Source organism: Anguilla rostrata, chromosome 11, assembly GCF_018555375.3.
Source record: "Anguilla rostrata isolate EN2019 chromosome 11, ASM1855537v3, whole genome shotgun sequence".
In the NCBI taxonomy this organism is placed as follows: domain Eukaryota; kingdom Metazoa; phylum Chordata; class Actinopteri; order Anguilliformes; family Anguillidae; genus Anguilla; species Anguilla rostrata.
In genome coordinates, this window is record NC_057943.1 from 8004709 (window position 1) to 8024532 (window position 19824).

The 19824-nt window shown below is 52.8% G+C and overlaps 1 protein-coding gene across 3 annotated transcripts in view; it reads right to left on the reverse strand.

Annotated features, from left to right (window-relative positions):
• Nucleotides 1-19824, reverse strand: part of pex14 (peroxisomal biogenesis factor 14) — an 83426-nt gene that overhangs the window by 14617 nt on the left and 48985 nt on the right. For all 3 annotated transcript variants that reach the window (XM_064300846.1, XM_064300845.1, XM_064300847.1), the window contains exons 4-6: nucleotides 16912-17037; nucleotides 12350-12435; nucleotides 5170-5272 (exon numbers count right to left, since the gene is read on the reverse strand). In XM_064300846.1, the coding sequence (XP_064156916.1) occupies nucleotides 5170-5272; nucleotides 12350-12435; nucleotides 16912-17037 (315 nt within the window). The remainder of the gene's footprint in view (nucleotides 1-5169; nucleotides 5273-12349; nucleotides 12436-16911; nucleotides 17038-19824) is intronic.

A 19824-nucleotide genomic window follows, 5' to 3' on the forward strand; every position in this document is an offset into this window, starting at 1 on the left:
CGTAAAAACCCAGCTAAAGGCTAGCTTCGCTACGCCGCGTCCGCGCTTCTCTCAGAACGGCACACCGCGCGCGCAGACCCCCGAAGGTGGCAGAGGTGTCCTAACCACATCAGAGGCTAAAGGTGTGCTGCAGGGGCTTAGTCCTAATTCCAGCTGCCTCTTCCAAGAGGCCCCAAATCCTTAAAACCCGTTTTAGGATGCGACGACACAAACGGCCCCCGTGTGGGCCCCGAAGGCTGCTTTACGTTTAAACGCAATTAGAACACGAGGTTCAAGGCGAATAAATAAAGGCTAACGTCACAGTAAAAAAAAAAACGAACACGCTTTTTTTTCCTCTCTCCCGTAACCCCTCAATTACGCGGAGCCTCTGACGCTCCGAGACGACAGGCTTCCCCCTGAGGAGCGGCAGACAGGCCAAAATACCCCCAAAGTCGGTAATTAGAGCGATGGGTTTCATGAGCGGCACGGCGGCCCGCTACAGACGCTACGCGCCTTTATTCGCTTACGGCCCGTGTCAGGAGATCAGGAGCGGTAAGAAAGGAAAAGGCTCTGGATCGGTGCGCAGGATTAAAGCAGAGCGCTGAATTAGAGCTGGAAAGCGCGGGCTTGGAGGGTTTGAGTACCGGGAAACGGGGGAAATCCTTCCTTTCGTCGCCGCTTCGAAGCGTGGCGTTAAATGCGTCACGCGTGTCCGAGAACGTCGATTTTCGCCGGTTTCTGCCAAACGGAGTAGGCAAAAGCCTGCATTCAATCGAAAAAATGTTGTCCTTAAATTTGACTTACACGTAAATGCGAGTGCAACACTTTTTTTTTCGTCAAAAACTCAATTTGGTGAGTACGTTTTTAGCACTTGCTCAACTTTGGCAAACCGTGTGACGAAAACGTATCGTCATGGTGACAAGAAATAATTCAGCCACGTTTCCTTGCCGCATTTTTACCAACCATAACAACTTAAAGTTCAACTGATTTGTAAAACTGTTTGAAAAATGCACAAAATAAGTAAATATTTACTATACTCTTTACACATAAACACGGGTGTGGTGTTCCTTTTATCTGGGTGAGGAATGACATTCTCTTTGAGCCACAAGAACCGATTAAATCGTTAATCTGGTGTCTGACTTTATATTAAATAACAGTCTGTGTGCTTCCATTAGCAGACTAACCACTGGCCTTACTTTACTAAAACATCCAACAAGAAAAGAAAGAAAGAAAAAAAAAAAACAAAACCCAAAACACCCTCTTTCATTTGGGGGGGGGGGGGGGGGTTGGGAAGGGATTCAGACAAAATGTCCCTCCTAATCCCAATAAATATTGCTCTTCCAGCGCTGACTTTGAAGATTAAATTATTTCGAGATCAAGCGAAGGTAGACGAGACGAGAGACAAATAAAAACAACAATAAGAGCGGCGGCTAACAGCGGCTCCCGGTGCTATAAAGGCGGAGTATCGTTTCAAATAACCGCGAGAACAGTCGGGTTTCTCCCCGCTTCCCTCCCCGCACCGCGTATTCCCAAACAATGCATTAAGTTTCCAAACTGATTATATTACAGAAAACCAATAAACATTTGTATAAATCATCCCGAGCAAAGTGTTAAATCAAGTCTAATTGGTTTAACATCAAGAGATATTGTAGCTCCCCGCCCCGCTCGGCTGTTAGAGTGGATGGCTCAGGGCTTTACGAACACGGCTCTCTTTGCAGGCGCGAGGTATTCTGCATTAAATACTTTTTTTATTTTATTTTATTTATTTATTATTTTTTTTCTTTCTTCTGGCTTGTTCCTGGAAGGACTCGCCCGGGCTGTCGGAGAGGCTCGGTAACAGCTGGTGAAGGGGCGAGCGGGATTCACCCAGGCCGCTCTGGGACCGCCGCCGGATCCAGTCCTCGCCCCCCCCCCCCCCCCCCCCCCCGAGGGACCCATGATGCTTTGGGTCCATCACCATTCGGCCTCCTGAGAGGCACTCTTACAAATGCGCTCATCGCCCCTCCATTTTAAAACATTTTGACTGAAAATTTTTTTTGGGGGGCATTAGTATGAAAAACCATGCTGTTACTCCAAGCTCTCTCTCGCTATACATATACATACACACACACACACACACACACACACACACACACACACGTGTATCTGAGTTCCCAGACTGTATGTGGATGGCTGTATATTTCTGGACATATTTTTCCTCATAATTACCTTATGCATGTACAGTACTGCAGTGCAGAAGCGATAAACCCAGCTAAGCCAGCTAACCTAACCTAACCTGACATTAGCTCAGTATTTACCTAGCTAGCAAATGAGTATCGATAGCAAAAATAAATTTAATCACAGAAGAAGTGCTAATCCTTCTCTGAGTAATTTATTGATATGTTATCAACATCAATAAATACAACTACAAGACTAGGAAAGGTTAACCTCAACGATTACTCTCACGGACACTCGCGTGTTAGGTCAAAGTAGCTATACGCAGCAGCAGGTGCATATTTGATGTGAACGTGTGAGCACGCGACACAGAAAATGGGGGAGACAAACCACAGCCAAAAACACGACGCTGATGCTGGAAACACCACGGAAAAACACTCCCGAACAGCGACACTTCGATATGCAGCGGACAAACGCTCGAGAGGAATTACGTCTGCGAGCAGGGGCAGCCAACTTTTGAACATGTTAGAGGGCACTCCAGAGGGCACTGCTGCCGTAGAGAATACAAAGCAACACAAGGGTGGTCGTACAGGTAGTTATTTTTAAAAGGGCATCAAGGCCACAAATGCAGAGCATCGACAGCAATGGCTATCCATGCAGTTCATGCCCTGATACACTATGCCGCACAGTACGAACGTCTTTGAAGAAGAAATACTCATTTATCAGACCCAGCATGACTTCAGCTGGAACGCTTAAGAACACGTGAATTGGACAGGGTTCTAAGTGCGCCCGTACAGCTGCTGCACAGAAGCAGGGGGAACACACTGTTCCCCGTAAATTATTCAGTAAATACCTCCATATAAGCGTACGCTACATATGTCCGGGCCTGTGTTCTGCCTTTAATGGCCAGCTGGTCGCCAATATGGTTCCCACCGAAAAACACACACGCAGAGAGAGAGAGAGAGAGGAGAGAGAGAGAAGAGAGAGAGAGAGAAGGGCCGAGCCGTCGGGCGCACAATTCCATTACAGGCCCGCCCCAGCCCCGGCCGGGCTGAAGTGGTTCCAAGATCCATTCATTAGCCGCCCGTGTGAAGCTGTAGGAAAATCATAATGGGAGCCGTGGCCCACTCAGAGCTGGGGGGGCGAGGTGGCGGGGGGAGAGCTACGCGGTTTTATTCAAAGGGAAACATCACTTCAGTGCGTTCGGCGCTGGAGAAATACATGAACTTCAACAAAAGGGGCCGCTGAGAAATTGGCAGGAAGGCGGTTATTCGCTATTACTCACGTTACAACACCCCCCCCCCCCCCCACCTACCCCCCCTCTCCCCCGCCCCTCTCTCTCTCCCAACTGTTAACTGAAACAGTCATTAACTACAATGGCAGCTTGGCTACTCCAGCCACAGTAAATTGGAACACCACCACAACTGAGGGGGGGGGGGGGGGGAGGATGGGGGAGGCAGGGGGGGTTCATGGGGAGGTTGGCTTTATATGAGGCAACTGTTATGATCACAGAACCTGTTGTGGCCAGAATGAAAAGGCATTTTTATAAATAAATCTAATCTACAATGATGAAAAAAAAAATACAGAAATTACCCATGTTAAAAAAAAGACAGAAGAAGGTAAAATTCAATGACAAAATATTTTTGCGTACAAAAGTCAAAATGACAATAAAAGAGCTCATTAGTTACGCAGATTATCGCAGGCATAAAATTGTCCCATGAAACTCATTTGCCCTCATTTTAAAGCAAATATTCTTTTTGCTAAAACAGAAAATTCATTTACAAAATACTTAGCAGTCCTCATCAAACTTGGGAGACCAATAAAGTCTGCTTTATGTCACATCTCTAGTCAGTTTGACGATGAAGAAATGTGTGTTTAATATTTTGGCCGAAGACCTGCAGTATTTTTACTATGCGCTGAAAGGAGAGAGCTGTGAATGGATCGTTTCGTGTGGAGAGCCCCGGTGACACAGAAGCTCCTCCGCTAACAGAATTGCCTGTTTGATTTGTATATTTTACACCGCTGGGAAGCCTTAAAAAAAACTACGGCCGCTCTGTGATCCCCCCCCCAAAGAACTACAACTCCCAGAATTTCATTCCACCACTCATTACCAAGATTAAAGCAGCCATAACCATGAGCTATTACAGCGGTAAATGAAAAGAACAGAAGTTAATGCATCAGTTAAGGGGTGCAACGCTTTAACACACCCGCGTACGGGCACAGCGCGGAGACAAATGGCTCAGCAACCTGTAATGCATCACGCGCTAAATCGAACTATTTCCTGTTTACCGGGATCCACACCACCTGCACGTTTTCCTGATGATGTAATCACCGATCCGACATTTAAAAAAAAAAATTAAAAAAAAAAAGGGATTCTGGAACGTTACGTCATTTATAACCCGCGGAAAATCACACCTGAGATTTTCGTTAAAATATGTTGAAATACACACACTTTTTTTTGTTTGTTATATTTGTAGTTAATTTTTTTATTTTCTTTTAAAGACGACGCCGTCACACCCTGGCGCCGAACGCTATGCTAATCAGACTAAAGTTTCCTTCGCGAGCGCCTGACGGCAGGGACGTTTAATTACTCCCACGCCTGACGGGCAGGCGGAGATCCCTCACCTGTCCGACGCGGGAGACGCACCTGTCACGCGGGACACTTAATCACCGCCGCGCGCCGACGCCGGCCCGCGCACCGCACTTCCGCGCCGAAAATTAAAATGAACTTTCTCGCCACGGAGATGAAGGGGGGGGGGGAGAGGTGGGGGTGTGTGTGTGGGGGGGTGGGGGGGGACAAAAAAAACAGAAACGTTGTCATTTTCCTTCCCCTCATTAATATTCGGAGGTTAAGAGCTTTTCAGCCAAACGTAATTAATGGAGGGTGAGCCGACAGTAAACAAGCAATTTCAAATTAAGGCGAAATGACGGGCGCGTCGTTTGTAAAAACGCGAGCAGATTTTGGCGACAGATAAAATGAAGGAAAATGTTAAGGAGGAGGGGGGGGGGGGAAGCGATGAAGATATTAATCTTCACCTGTCTGTGTCAGAGCGCCGCTCATCTCGGCCATGTGGCCCTCCATCCGCTGCAGCTTCCTGGCGTCCTCCCGGCTGCCCGCGATGAGGGGCAGGATGTATTTCTGCAATTAAAAAACATGACACCCTATTAGAATTCTCCTCAGGAAAGAAGAGGGGTGAAGAGAGAGAAAGAGAGAGAGAGAGAGGGAGAGAGAGAGAGAGAGAGAGAGAGAGAGAGAGAGAGAGAGAGAGGGGGGAGAAAAGGAGAGGAAGGCCGGCATGTTTAACACGTCCGTTGACGGAGATACAAAGCGCCGGTTCTGAGGCCTGTGACAGCGAGGGGGGGGGGGGGGGCAGGGGAGCCCAATCACCTGCTTTGCACCTGAAACCAGAGCCACCACTCTCCCCCCCCCACCTCGATCCCCTCCACCCCCCCTCCTCGACTGCCCGATTCCCCATCCCCGGCGCACACAACGCACTCTTCTCCAAGGCACACCGGCGCAGTCAGACCCCCCGCAGGTGTGCCGCTACGCTCAGCTAAGCGCTTAGCGCGCGGAGGAGAGACCAGCTAAAGGTGTGGGATCAGCGTTACGCGGAGGAGGAGCTCGATTTGGGAGCGGGACGTTACACAGAGCGTGGGTCTACAGTGCTCCCATTACAGGGCCACTTGCTTCCGAAAAGTGATGCTTGCTCACTGTAAAAAAAAATAATTTAGGGGCACATGCACTAATAATTAGGATGCTTTAGTGTGCTCCCAAATTTTTCAACTTAGTAGCACGAAATGTTAGCGTCAAGCCCAGGAGAAGTATTCAGGCTAGTATTCTCCACAGCTTTCCCATTTCGCGGGATTATCCGCAAATTAGCTTCCGCGTAAAATTGGAAGCAGCACATGCAGTTGCCCACTGTCAAGTCCCTTAATGCCACCGATACAACAAAGGCAAGCATTAAGTGGAAACAAGTCACAGTTTCCATTGATGAAAAACAAGAAACACTAGGACAAGGGGGCATTGCACAGCACTGTTAAAGGACACAGTGAGCATAAGTCAGCCGTGTGTGTCATACAGAAATGCAAGCACAATAAATAAAAAAAACAACACCCCACAGATGGCGAAGATAAGGAGTGGTTCACTAAAAAGGAAATCTACTGTTCAAAAAGATGACAAAGAAAAACCTGTATGAATGTGTCCAATCAATGAGGATTTCAATTCACTTCACCTTCAAAGTTAGACATAATTATTTGAAGTTCCAAACCACCTCCGTTCATACATACACGCATTTTTTTGTATAGCTTTCATAAATGATTATTGTTATTGTCTACACACAGAATCTTACAGACTGAATAAAATGCAACTGTCACAAGTATATGTGTGAAAAATATATCTCAGACACATACGTCTTTACACCACCCTAACAACCCTTCAATGAGTCCACATCATTATAAGGCCGTGACTCTGGGCCTCTGTGCTCTGGTGCTGTGACCGTGGTGCAGTGCTGGTACAGCCCTGGTACAGCCCTGGTGCAGTGCTGGTACAGCCCTGGTACAGCCCTGGTGCAGTGCTGGCACAGCCCTGGTACAGCCCTGGTACAGCCCTGGTACAGCCCTGGTGCAGTGCTGGCACAGCCCTGGTAAACTGGGGTAAATTTTAAACCAGCGGGAACCGGGCCTCCCTCTGCCCCGGGTCCCCGGGACAGCAGCAACCAGACCGTAGAGGAGGGGGGCATACCCGAAACCACAGGTCCCGTTCGCACCGCGCCCATTAGGGCGAGAAAAAAAAAATAGCAAAGTTACATTTCTGGTTCCCAGCATGCATCACTTTCAAAGGCTGTCAATGGGGATCCATCAAAAAAAAAAAGAGTGTGTGTGTGTGTGTGTGTGTGTGTGGTGTGTGTGCGTGGAGGTGGTGTGTGTGTGTGTGTGTGTGTGTGCGTGTGGAGGTGGGGTTGGGGGTCAATAACAAATTATTTTGTCACATTTAGCAGTCAATGGACACGGCTTAACTTTAAAAACTGTGATCACGCACATCACACAAAAAACGCCCTGTGAAAGCCAGCGGGGTCGCCGTCAACCAATCAGCTGCCAACGGTAACCCGGGTGACCGCGTCGCGCCATTTCACCTCTCTGTGGACGCCTGAACGTCGCCTGAGAGAGAGCAGGACGCGCCAACCATCGCACACACGTGAAGAGGAGAGCGAAGAGAGAGGACACGAGAGAGAGAGTGAGGGAGGAAGAAGGAGGAAGCAGCCAACTGCATCAGCAGATTCTTTCTTTAAGGAACGATGTCACCAGAGGGCCGGGAAAGGGAGAAGCACCCACAAAGCTGGGCTCGGCGGAGCCAGAGAGGGGCTTTCACAGACCGAGACGGCGGCCCCGTCCAGGAGGGAATCTTGGGACCGTTCCACGCAACGCATGCAGTTCCATCCCTATAAATGTGTGGGGCTGTCATCATTATTTATTCATCTGGCCAAAGCCAAAAGGCAGCTTTCAGAGAGAGGAAAGAGAAATCAAAGGTCGTCATTATTACTCATCACCCATATTTCCAGCTCCTTTCTACTTTAATGTCTCACTGGGGAAATATTACACAAAAAGTGACCAGTTTTTTTTTCCCCCTACTTAGGTGGATACATTGTGGGTTTGAAGGGACTTTCATACTTTTCTTAACTCTGCTTAAAGTCATACATCAGCGTACGGTTTCCGCCCTCCACTCCAGGAGAATTTTTCCGGGGGAAACTAAAACACAGTGTGCAGTCCGGGCCTGGAACGGTATGAGAGGAGAGGAGAGGAGAGGAGAGGAGGCGAGAGGAGGCGAGAGGAGGCGAGAGGAGGAGGGGAGAGGAGAGGAGAGGAGAGGAGAGGAGAGGAGAGGAGAGAGAGAGGAAGGAGAGCGAGGAGAGGAGGGGAGAGGAGAGGAGAGGAGAGGAGAGGGAGAAGAGGGGAGAGTGGGAGGAGAGGAGGGGAGAGGAGAGGAGAGGAGAGGAGAGGGAGAGGAGCAGGAGAGGAGAGGAGAGGAGAGGACAGAGAGGAGGGGAGAGGAGAGGAGAGGAGAGGAGAGGAGGGAGAGGGAGGGGAGGAGAGGAGGGAGAGAAGGAGAGGGAGGAGGGGGAGAGAGGAGAAAGAAGAGAATAGGGAGGGTAGAGGAGAGGGAGGAGAAGGAGAGGGGGGAAAGGGGAGAGGAGGGGAGGAGAGGAGAGGAGAGGAGAGGAGGGGAGAGGAGGTGAGGAGAGGAGAGGAGAGGAGAGGAGAGGAGGACAGGAGAGGAGAGGGAGGACAGGAGAGGAGAGGAGAGGAGAGAGGAGGGGAGAGGAGCAGAGAGGAGGGGAGAGGAGAGGAGAGGAGAGGAGCGGAGCGGAGCGGAGAGGAGAGGAGAGGAGAGGAGGAGAGGACAGGAGAGGAGAGGAGAGGAGGAGAGGAGAGGAGAGGAGAGCAAGGTCAGGCTATCGCTTACGCTCCATAGCACAGACAAAAGAAACAGAAAAAGACAGAATATGAAATGTGGAAACTCTGTGCCACAACGCGCATCGGCCATCAATAATGCACTGGAAACAATTACGCTGACCGGGGGGGTGTAATCCGATGGGTTTCTCTGTTTAATACCGCAGCCAGAGCAGTCCGCACGCCCGTTCGCTCGTTTATTTTAGCTCCGTTGATAATGCCGATTGGTTGAGAAAAGGGTGAGGTCATGGGGTTTTGGGGGGGAAGGGGGGTGTTCGTACGAGCAAGAGATTCTGCAGCTGGGATCGGACGCTGCCTGGGTGGTGCAACAGCAACTTAGGATCGCTCTCGTTCCAAAACCGACCAAATCAAACGCTTGCTCTGCTCCATTGTGAGCATTTCCCCCAATAACAGGCTACCTCTTCCAAAGACGCCAAACAATTAAGTGCTCCAAGAATAATGATGCAATTATCTTTGCGGAAAATGACTGACTAAAAGTAACGGAAGACCGACCATAACCTTATAAATTTACGCAACGAAACAAGAACAGAAATTATTTTGGACAATTTTGTGCCTTATCTTTTTCTGTACCATCAGATTAACCACATGTACATCGGCATAATATTTCAAAAAGTGAACATGTTTTATCATAACTGCAATTTTTTTCCCATGCACCCTTCTCTTTATCACATAAAAAAGTCTATGGTTACATGATGCTTTGTTTTACCCATTAAGTGTTTTTTTTTTGTCCAGGTGCACTCTGGGACGGACAGCGATTCTCTCACTTCACTGAGCGCCGTTTGACTTAATAGACGACGCGTAGGCCAGGAAATGAGCAGAGGGGCACGGCATCGGGTTCAAATTCATTAAGCCCGTGCCCCCTCCCCCCCCCCCCCCGGCCTGGCCCCAACTGCTCTATTAGAGCGTGTCACCTACGGAGGACAATTACTTGTCAGACCAAAGCCATGCTAGAGAAGCAGCTCCATAGTAACGGAGTAAACAAGCGGGCGGGGAGCCAATGGAAGCGCTCGGTTTCACAAGATGAGCTCAGTAGCTGGAATGGGGGGGTGTGAGGTTTTTTTTTGGGTGGGGGGTGGGGGGTGCAGTCTGACAGAAGCAGCGTGTTCCGAGGCAGCACAGGTGGGCAGCAGAACGCCCGCACAGGTGCCCACAGGGCGGAGACGGGCGAGCCGCCAGGGGCAGCAGGGAGGGAGCCCATCCCGCAGATTAACCCGGCTCAGTCCGTACGGCCGACTCCCGGGTGGGAAACTGCGGTTAATCCGGTACCAGAGTACCCTTTTCCCCCGAATCAGCTGTTCCTCCCCGTTTAAACCAATCGGGCTGGATACCGAAAGCGTCTCGGCTGCTCCCTGTCTGACAGGCAGCCGCTCTGCCCAATCGGCCGCTTCCTTCAGGAGTGTTTGGTGTTGTTGAGGCCGCCCATTTCCGTTGGCTGCCATTTCACGCTGTCGGCGTTTCATTTGGTGGACCGGCCCCCCCCCCCTGGTTTAAGCGGCCCGAGCTTTGGCCCTCGCCGTGCCAACCGGTGCCAACTGGTGCCCGTGCCCATGCCAGCTTTTCAGAAGAGCGCCCGGGTAGGCGACGCCACCAGAAGCAATAAACACTCAAAAAGTTGAGAAAGATTAAACGAGCGTCAGCACGGGCGGTAATTAATAAGAGCGGCGCTGTGAGCGGTGTTTACAAGCGGCTCCACGGCCTAAATGAGCGGACCGGCGGGGGGGGACGGGGGTGGGACGGTGAGCAGGAGACGGGCGGGGGGGACGGGCGGGGGACGGGAGACGGGCAGGCATATGGCGCTTGTTGGCGCTACGCTTCTGGGACATGACAGCAGCGTGAGCCGCCCTGCCAGGGAACCCCACCTCACCTGCAACGGCAGTGCCAGAGAGAGAGGGAGACAGGAAAGAGAGGATCGTAAGACACGAGCAGAAAGGGGGAAAGTAAAACAGAAGACATGGAGAGAAAGATTAAAAAGGAAAGACTGGAGAAAAAGGGAGAGTTGGAATGAATAAAGTAGAAAAGGAGGAGAAAGGAAAAGAAAGAGATGGGCGTGAAAGAACGGCTGGGAGGGTACGAGATGAGGAGGCGAGGAAGAGGAGGCAGGAGCCGAGAGGAAGCACTGAGCGCTCAGAGCGTGGGACACACGGCCGGGTGCACTGCTCTAACCCTGCTGTTGTTTGTTTAGCTCAGGGGAAGTGGTTGTTTTCCCTCATGAAAACAAGCACCTGAACCATTTCACACCTTTTTTTTATCTCTCTTTTGCCCTGCGCACAGTATATACGAGCACAGGAACGCTGATCGCAGAGAGCCTATCAAGCAGACGAAGAGCAGCTCACCACTTTCTCACGCACAGCCTCCAACAGTCCTGGGGTTTCTACTCCTTCTGCGAGGCCTAGCAAGCTGTTCCTGGTAAATCAACACAGGATGCTCGAAATAAGTAGGCTACTCGCTATCATCAGTGGAAAAAAAAAAAAAACTTCATAACTAGTGGCAGAAATGCAAATTCAATTTTGAGTGTCAAACACTTCATTTCCTGCATTCTGGTGAATTGTTATGGACCAATTCGTGCCTTTTCTGCATCAATTTATGGTGGAAATGATGTTTCATGTTTTCATTGGGGGGGCAAATGCACGTGTTCTAAATATTGAGAGGGACGTATCCCCTACCTCCTCCCCCCCCAACCCAGAAATCTGTGCCTATGGCTACAGGTGGAAAAAAGTCTTGATACCTAGAAGCAGTCTTGTTGTCTTGTCTTTGTTGTAAGGAGGCCTGATAGGATCTTTAAGGGCGGCACGATTTCAATTCCCATGACACCGCTCTTCAGAAGCCAAAATGGGAATTTCCAACACAAAAGACAGAAATAGAAGTTTCCCCGTCACAACAAGCCAGAACGCAGCAGTCCTCGGTGCCCCCCCCCCCCTTCACGAGGGTTTTTTTCAGTCACGCTACAGCTCCCCCCCCCCCCCCCCGGCTCGACCGCGCCGAAAGGGCTGGAGGCCGAACGTGGCCCGCACACACCGACGCCCAGCGCGGCGTCGACCCGAAACGATCCCCGACCGCAAAACCCCGCTGCCGTGACAACGTGGGGGGGGGGGGGGGGCGCCGCAGCCCGGCAGTTAAGACGCTACGATCCCGGGCCGCTGGGGAAGAGCCGCCGCCAACGTCCCGTCGGCCAATAAAAACGCGGTAATCGACTCCACATGTCGGAGCGGCCTGCGCGGGATTAGCGTCGCTCAGCGAGACGGCTTCCGCGCGGAGAGCGGCGCCGACATCCCCGTGCACCCCCGCCTCCGAGCCTGATAAACACCAGTGTGTGTGCGAGCGAGAGAGAATGAGGGAAAGAGACAGAGAGAGAGAGAGAAAGAGAGAGAGAAAGCTCATGGGGGGGGTTAAAATGAGCTGATGTCGATGACGCAGACGGACAGAATTCAGTGATCTATACAACATCTGGCCTTCTGCGTTCTCCCCCGGGGTTCAAAAGTCCCAGAAGCAACCGCAAACCGAAAAAAAAGCCGATATTAAAGAAATTGTGCTGACAGGGGTGACTGCATCCTGCGAGGAAACTTTATGGTTTAAAAATAGAGCTCCGTGTGTGTGTGTGTGTGTGTGTGTGTGTGTGTGTGTGACTGTGTGTGTGTTTGTGTGAGAGACTGTGTGTGTGTGTGTGAGTACCAGCACAGTGAGGACCGGTGAGATCTCTGTCAGGTCTCAGGTCTCAGGCGCACACACAGAGACGGTGACAGTGACGTACCCGGTACAGGTGATGGAAGCCCAAAGCCATGCCCGTCATGATGATAGCCAGGGCCCCATAGTCCCTCCACCGGTACCCAGGAGGACCTGCAGAGACAGAGCCGCCCAGCCACATCAGTAAGTGCCCAGCTTCCCCTGGTTGGGAGTCCCCAGGAAGTAGGTATAACAGGAAACAGCATTGCCCAGGGAGGGTTCAGCAGGCAGGGTACTCTCTGACTCATAGCGCAATAGCGCCCCCTCTGTCAACAATGGGAGTTTACAATTACGATTGGGAGTTTTTTTTTTTGTAAAAAGTGTAAATAAGGCATTTTGAAATAAAGTTATTCTAGTTTCAAAACTGTACAGATTACATTTTTATCACAAAGCATGCAGTAATGGGGTCAGCACTGTGCTTCACATTACAACCTCGATGCCCAGTAATTTATCAAACATACAGACAGCAACACGTATCTTCAGTAGACATTCATGGAGAAATGGGCTCCCTGACTCTTTCATAAAAGAGGTGGATAGTTTGTGCTGAAGAGATGGATAATTGGTGGTGAAGAGATGGATAGTTGGTGGTGAAGAGGTATATTGTTCGTGGGAAGAGGTGGATAGTTTGTGTTGAAGAGGTGTATAGTATGTGGTGAAGAGGTGGACAGTTTGTGTTGAAGAGGTGTATAGTTTGTGTTGAAGAGATGGATAGTTTATGTTGAAAAGGTGGATAGTCTGTGGTGAAGAGGTGGACAGTTTGTGTTGAAGAGATGTATAGTTTGTGTTGGAGATGGATAGTTTATGTTGAAAAGGTGGATAGTATGTGGTGAAGAGGTGGACAGTTTGTGTTGAAGAGATGGATAGTTTATGTTGAAAAGGTGGATAGTATGTGGTGGGGAGGTGGACAGTTGTGTTGTGAGTGGAGGGGGTGAAACTTGCTGAATGACAGCCTGGGGTGAGGGAGAGAACATCTCTCTATAGCCCGAGTCAGCAGGGACGGAGGGACTGCTCCTCATACTGAGATTTCCATTTCATACCAGTGTGAAAGAGGCACATCTGATGTTTTTAGGCATCTGGAGGGGGGTTGGGAGGGGGAGGGGAAACTGAGTCTAAAATGAAACGCACCTGCACAGTCAGAGAGAGAGAGCTGCACAGGTAGAGAGCTGGTCTGGGCCACGCCTTCCATGCGCGAGGTTACCAGCAGCATTACCCATCAGGTGGGAGAAAGCTCTCCGGAGACCTCCGGGTCACCTCTGCCACCTGCCCTCGTACCCACACACGGCTCCTCACCCTCCGGGGAGGCCCGCTCAACTCTCCCCCATCGGTCCCGCTGTGACAGCATCCCATAATAGCACCAGCGTGACAACCAGACGAAGCGCCCTGGTGTTTTACCCTGGCGTGGCGTGGGCCTGTGCAGCACAGGCAACGCAGGGGGGGCGCAGGAGGCCGAAGACAGTCTGGCACATCGGCGTTTACACTTATTCAATTTTACACCCTGCGCCCCAACTACGCTCCCCCACCTCACTGTTAACACCCCCCCGACCCCCCCCCCATCGGAATATCGGCGAAGGAAGAAGCGGCGTCTTCAGTCTGAAAGACTGCCGGCGCGCAGCGTTCCAGGCGGCCAGCAGACGCTCTCCCTCGCACGGATCCGCCGTGATTTACACGTCTCACGCCATCGCCGCGGCGACCGCCGAGAGCGGGACAAACCGCGCCGAAAGCAGACGGCTTTCATAAGGACCTCACGCCAGCTCAGTGGAATTCTGATTAATACCCCCCCCCCTTTCCCTCGAACCCCCCCCCCCCCCCCCCCCCCCCCCCCCAACCCCCGTCCCATCAGCGGAAGCGCAAGGCGCCGCTGCTCCAGACGCTGGATCTCTCGCTAGGTTAAAAAGGTGCAAAATGATGAACGGGGGCGAAGGCGAGCCTTTCTGAGCGGGAGTCTGAGGCCGCCGTTGCCGCAGCCAATATCGTACTTCATAAAGCACGGGGGAGGGCGGCGGGACGGGGGGGGGGGCGGCGGGGGGGGAGGGGGGGGCGCGGGACGGGGGACGGAGGGGAGCGCGGAGGGGAGGCCGCTGCGCGCGTTGTGGCCCTTGGGTCTGACAGTGAGAGATTACCTGAGCCACAGCAGGAGAGCACACAAAGAGCACGCTCTAAAAAATCATTTGTCTTTTCTTTTTTCTTTTTTTTTTCTCCCCTCCGCTCCTTTTTCTAATTAGGATTTGTATCCCCGAAAAAAAAAAAAAAATAAGAAAAAAAAAGAGAAAGCGACAGCGCGGGTTCCTAAGGATTTGGCTAATAGCTTGTTTGAACTAGTCAGGTTGACTGATGCTTCTAACAAATAATCTCGTGTCAAATAAATTAAATTTTTGCGTTATAAATTACAGCCGCGACTAATTGAAATATCATCTATCAGATTTATTGTCACACCGGCAAAGTCGTCAGCCTTTCGAAAACGAACGTTCAAAACTTTATTCCTTTTTTTTTTTTTTTTTTACCCCCCTCAGGAATTGGGAGCTGGTTTCCCTGGCAGTGAGCGGAGATGAGACGGGGACCCAAACCTCCGCTCGCCCTCGCTCCCCTCCCCCCCGTAAAAAAAAAAAAGAAAAGGTAAGAAATAAAAGCGACGGCTCGGTGTAATAATCAGAGCCGAAATGGCGATTACGGAGCGCATCTGCATGCTTGAAACGCTGTGGAAATTTCTTAAAAGGCGGGACGCAGAAAGCAATCTGGACCCCCTCCCCCTGTGACCGGCGGCGGTAATGCGCCCCGCGCGGCCCGACGCAAACGCAGAAATGGGCGAAACCGGCCCGAAGACGACGGCGCACGGCGCGGCGCGGCGAACGCTAACCGTAAACAAAGCGCCCGAGGGAAGCCATTAGGGGAAAACAAATCAAATTCGGCGGAGCCGTGCGGAGAGAGGGACGTGCTGTGGGACGGGGTCTGTGTGCTGGGGGGGGGGGGGAGCCGTTCCCTCTCTCAAGGGCAGAGCGCCCTCAGCGGCGGGGTGACCGGGGGCAGGCCCGAGGTCGCGGCTCCCGCGGCGCTGTCGCTCGCTCGCTCGCCCGCGTCGTTAGCGCTCCCCCTCTTAACCGCTTAACGCGTCCCTCCCGCCATTTGCATCCGCCGTGACCCCGGGCGGAACGGCCGTCGGGGGCGAGGGCGAGGGCGGTGGGGGCGGGGGCGGTACGCGGCTCGGAAACGAGTCGGTCGAAGGACGAACGCTAGGTAGCGCGCAGAGAGGCCTTGAGCTCAGTCACCTGCCCAGGTTAGGCCTCTCCATCACCGGGGAAATCACCAGGGAAGGGGGGGGACCGACCCCCCGGCCCAGGCCCAACCAACCACTCGCCCGCCTGCCTTCCCCAGGCCCACTTCCCCCCTCTCTCCTCCCTCTCCTCCCTCTCTCCTCTCCTCTCCGGAACAGAACTGCTTTTTATTTGGTCACTTAAGCTGGCCGAGCCGGGCCCCATTCCCGCCGTTTTTCCAATCTCCTCTCAAATTTATTGGGTTCAGCGGAGGCCCGGCCGTCCTTCCGCCGGCCCGAAAATAGAGATCAGAGTATCCATTACTCCGACAGAGATGGATGCGGGTCCCGGGGAGGCGTCGCCGTAACAAGGACATCAAAGAGAGGTGCCCCCCCCCCCCCTCCTCTTTTCGGAATGACCCTCGTACAAGACTCCCTTGCTCTCACCTCATTATGCAGGCTCTCTTATAGCCGTTTTGATATAAACCCCCCCCCCCACCCATCCGCTACTACGCTATAGTCGGGCTGGAGCCTAACTACACGGCCATCCCATCAACATCACTTTCATTACCAAACATGAGATGCCGGGGGGGGAGTCAAGGCCGGGCGGGGTAATAAATGAGGGTGGAATGCATCTGGAGTCATTGTCACGCGGGTTAAGCACTGCGCGGACTTCATTCTGCATTGGCAAATCAGCGGACAGCGCCCGCCGCCCCGCGCGGGGGTAATAAAGAGACCGGGGGCTTTTTTTTCGCCAGGAGCCTGAGTGAAGTCCCCACTCTTTCGCTGGGAGGAGCGAAGGAGGAGATCGTTGGGATGTGTTGGGAGAGCGAGGCCCCAACGATAACGCATCGCCCCTCCACCACCTCTCCACCCCTCCGCCCTCAGCCCTCAACCCCCAACCCCCCCCCCCCCTCAGGGGCGACATATTCTTCAACATATAATTGCTGATTTAACAAATCTGGTCTCTTCCTGATGATTATTATCTCCTTGGTTTCTTAATTGGTTTGCACATTGGCCTGTGTGCAACGTGGTCGTACACATAAATTTACGTCAACGCGATCCCACAGAAATCCCACGGAAATAAAGAACTCGTTTTCGGCGTGTAGCGCATTAGCACGTTAGCACGTGGGCCGGGCGGCTAACGATGCCAGACAGACGATGCTTCTTCCTCCATTAAAAAGGACGAGGATGACTCAACCGGGGCCTCCACGCCAACGCAGCCAGAAGCCCAGATACCAGGAACTGCTTGAACTATGAACGCTCTGAACTTCAGTTGTTCAATAAGAAAAACCCAAGAATGAACCGCCACACGTGGATGTGGGGGGGGGGGTCACACTCACTGTACGGGACCGGGGCCAGCTGCGGGGGGTGCAGGATGTGCGGGGGGCCCACGGGCGCCAGGGCCAGGGGCTCCTCTGTGCTGCCCGAGCGCTGGATGGCCAACTCCACCTCCTCGTCCGTGAGACCTGCAGCGGGAAGGGGAGGGGGGAGGGGGGGGCAGACAAAAAAACAACGTGAGCACAACATGCACGCACGTAAAATTCGACCAGTTACAAATTCTAGACTCCCTAAACCTCACCCCCTGCCGCTGCCCCATCTCTACCATGGAGACAGACAGGGGTACCTGCCCCATAAGGAGCCTTCGCTCCAGGAGCGAGACCCTCACCTCTGGGAGGAATCTGGGTAAGCCACGACCTCTTTCAGGCTATCAAGGCCGGAGCGCAGATTCCTATTACTGCTCCAGCAACTAGGCTTGCAAAATAAGAGTCTGTCCACTTATGGAGCTATATTTCCCAGGTGGAGCTTTCATAAACCCCAGACACAGAAAATGCATTATTTTAATTTCTTCATTGTGATGTAAATGTATTACATAATTTTGCAAATGCCAATATAATTTAATCTTCAGATCTTTTTTAATGATTTTAGTGATGATTAAATTGCAAAGAGCTCCCCGGTGGTGAAAAAAAAAAAAAAGCAAAAGAAAAAAAAAAAAAAATCTAATATGAACATTTCCTTTTGTGCAAAGAGCAGGGTTTCACTTCCAATCACGCGCCATCGCGGGCGCGTCCCACCGAGCGCTGTCGTCCAAACAAAAGGGGGGGCTGCCGACGCATCGACAGGCACGGGGGAAAAAAAAAACAAACCCAAACCCCCCCCCCCCTTTGTTTGGCCCCGGCGTTTGTAACCGGGGGCCCTGAACGGAACCCAAGCACCTCGGCCAGAGAGAGAAGGGGGGGGGGTAAACAGGCCCCCGTGCGAGCAGAGCGATTCCGAGCACTCTGGAGCCGGCAAACGAGCCGGTTTTATATCCAGTAAATTGGCAGTGGAGGCGAGGGGGTCCTCCACAAAAGAACAGCGGGCCCCGGCGGTGGGGGGAGGCGGGCCGGGGGGAGCCGCCCGCGTGCGGACCCCATTCTTCGCCGGCGGCGTCCGCTTGACTCCGCGTCCCCCCCCCCACCCCCCCGCCGAGCGGCGTTTGTGTGGAGCACGACTCCTTCGCCATTTTTTTTATTTTATAACCGGTAACTATTTGTCTAGCTCTCACACAAACACAGACACACACACACACACAGGGGAAATGGGGGGTGGGGGTGGGGGTGGGGGGGGCCTGGCAGTTTTCATGTAACACAAACGCCCCCCCCACCACCACCTCTCCTCAGCAGCCTTCCACCGCCGGGCTGCCTGCCGGGATTTATTCACAGACTATTCCGGGTCGTTCCGAACTCCTGCCCGCCGCTGTACAGAAGGAACAAAGCCTGGAGAGGCCTGCTGGAAAAGAGCCGCTTTAAGAGGAACAGCAAGACCTTTTTTTTTCTTTTCGCGGCCAGTGGCACAAATTATAGCTGTGGCGAAGGGCCTGGGGCCTGGGGCCTGGGGCCTGGCTGTAGCGCCTCCTTTCGACAGGGCGGGGCGGGGCGCGGCAGGAGCACTGCGTCTCGCAGGAAACGGTCACACCCCCCCCCCCAGCGCACAAACCACAGAACCGCGGACGCAGTTCTGCTTTGAGGCGCGAGCGGCGCGAGTTACAGCGCTAAGGCTACGCTAACATCGGAGCGCAGACGCCTCGGCACCGAACTCCTGCGTAAAGTTGGGAACGAGTGCTGGGCCCAGTTCTACGGGACATAGAGAGGGAGAGAGAGAGAGAGGGAGAGAGGGAGAGAGAGAGAGAGAGAGAGGAGGAGAGAGAGAGAGAGAGAGAGGAGAGAGGAGAGAGAGAGGGAGAGGAGAGAGAGGGAAGGAGAGAGAGAGAGAGAGAGGGAGAGAGAGAGAGAGAGAGAGAGAGAGAGAGAGAGAGAGAGAGAGAGAGAGAGAGAGAGAGAGAGAGAGAGAGAGAGAGAGAGAGGGAGAGGGAGAGAGGGACAGAGAGGGAGAGAGACGCACCCTCACACGAGCGTGTTGCTGAGGAGGACTGAGAGAGTGACAGGACAGGGAGAGGGAGAGAGAGAGAGGGAGAGAGAGAGAGAGACGCACCCTCACACGAGCGTGTCGCCGCGGACGACTGAGTGAATGACAGGACAGGGAGAGGCCGATCCGGACGCCACGAACGCTCTCCCTCTTCTCAACGGGACGTTAAGGGGATTTACAGCCGGGCCCGTTTCGTCAAAGCAAACGTTGATATTCACTTTTATCGCTCTCTTTTGGAAATCCTACGGCAGAGCCGGGGTGGTGTGCGGGGCGGCGATGCCGGGAATTTAAAAAAAAAAACGGCCCAGGAAACGGCATTAAAAGAGGGGAGGGCCGACACCGGACAGCCCACCAAGGCCGGGGTAAGAGGGGAGTGCCAGGAAACCCCCCCCCCCATAACCCCCACACCGCCCCCCCTCCCCATTCGCTCACCCCGCACGGGCAAAGCCTGCAGTGTCCAGTAAGCAGTAATGTGTCCCAGAGACGCCTCTGACCCCGGCAGACTCCACAGTGTCTGCCTGCGGGGTGAGGCGAGGCGTGTACACGCTCCACACACTCCACACACAGAGGGGAAGAGCAGCACTGCAGCCTTAAGGACCTTCATAAATTTGCTTTTTTTAAATTTTGCCCTGCCGAGCACTATAAATCCCCCATTACCCCCCCTCCCCCCAATCACCCCACCCACCCCCACCCCGGGGCAATTTTAACCCTTTCAAAATATTTACCCTTTTTCTTACGCGGCAGCTTTGCGCATTACGGGCGGGCGTCGGGGCCGGGCCGCGCGGCGGAATAAAACGCATGCAAATGCCCGAGCGGATATATCCCCCCTGTAAAATTTAAGCCCACGC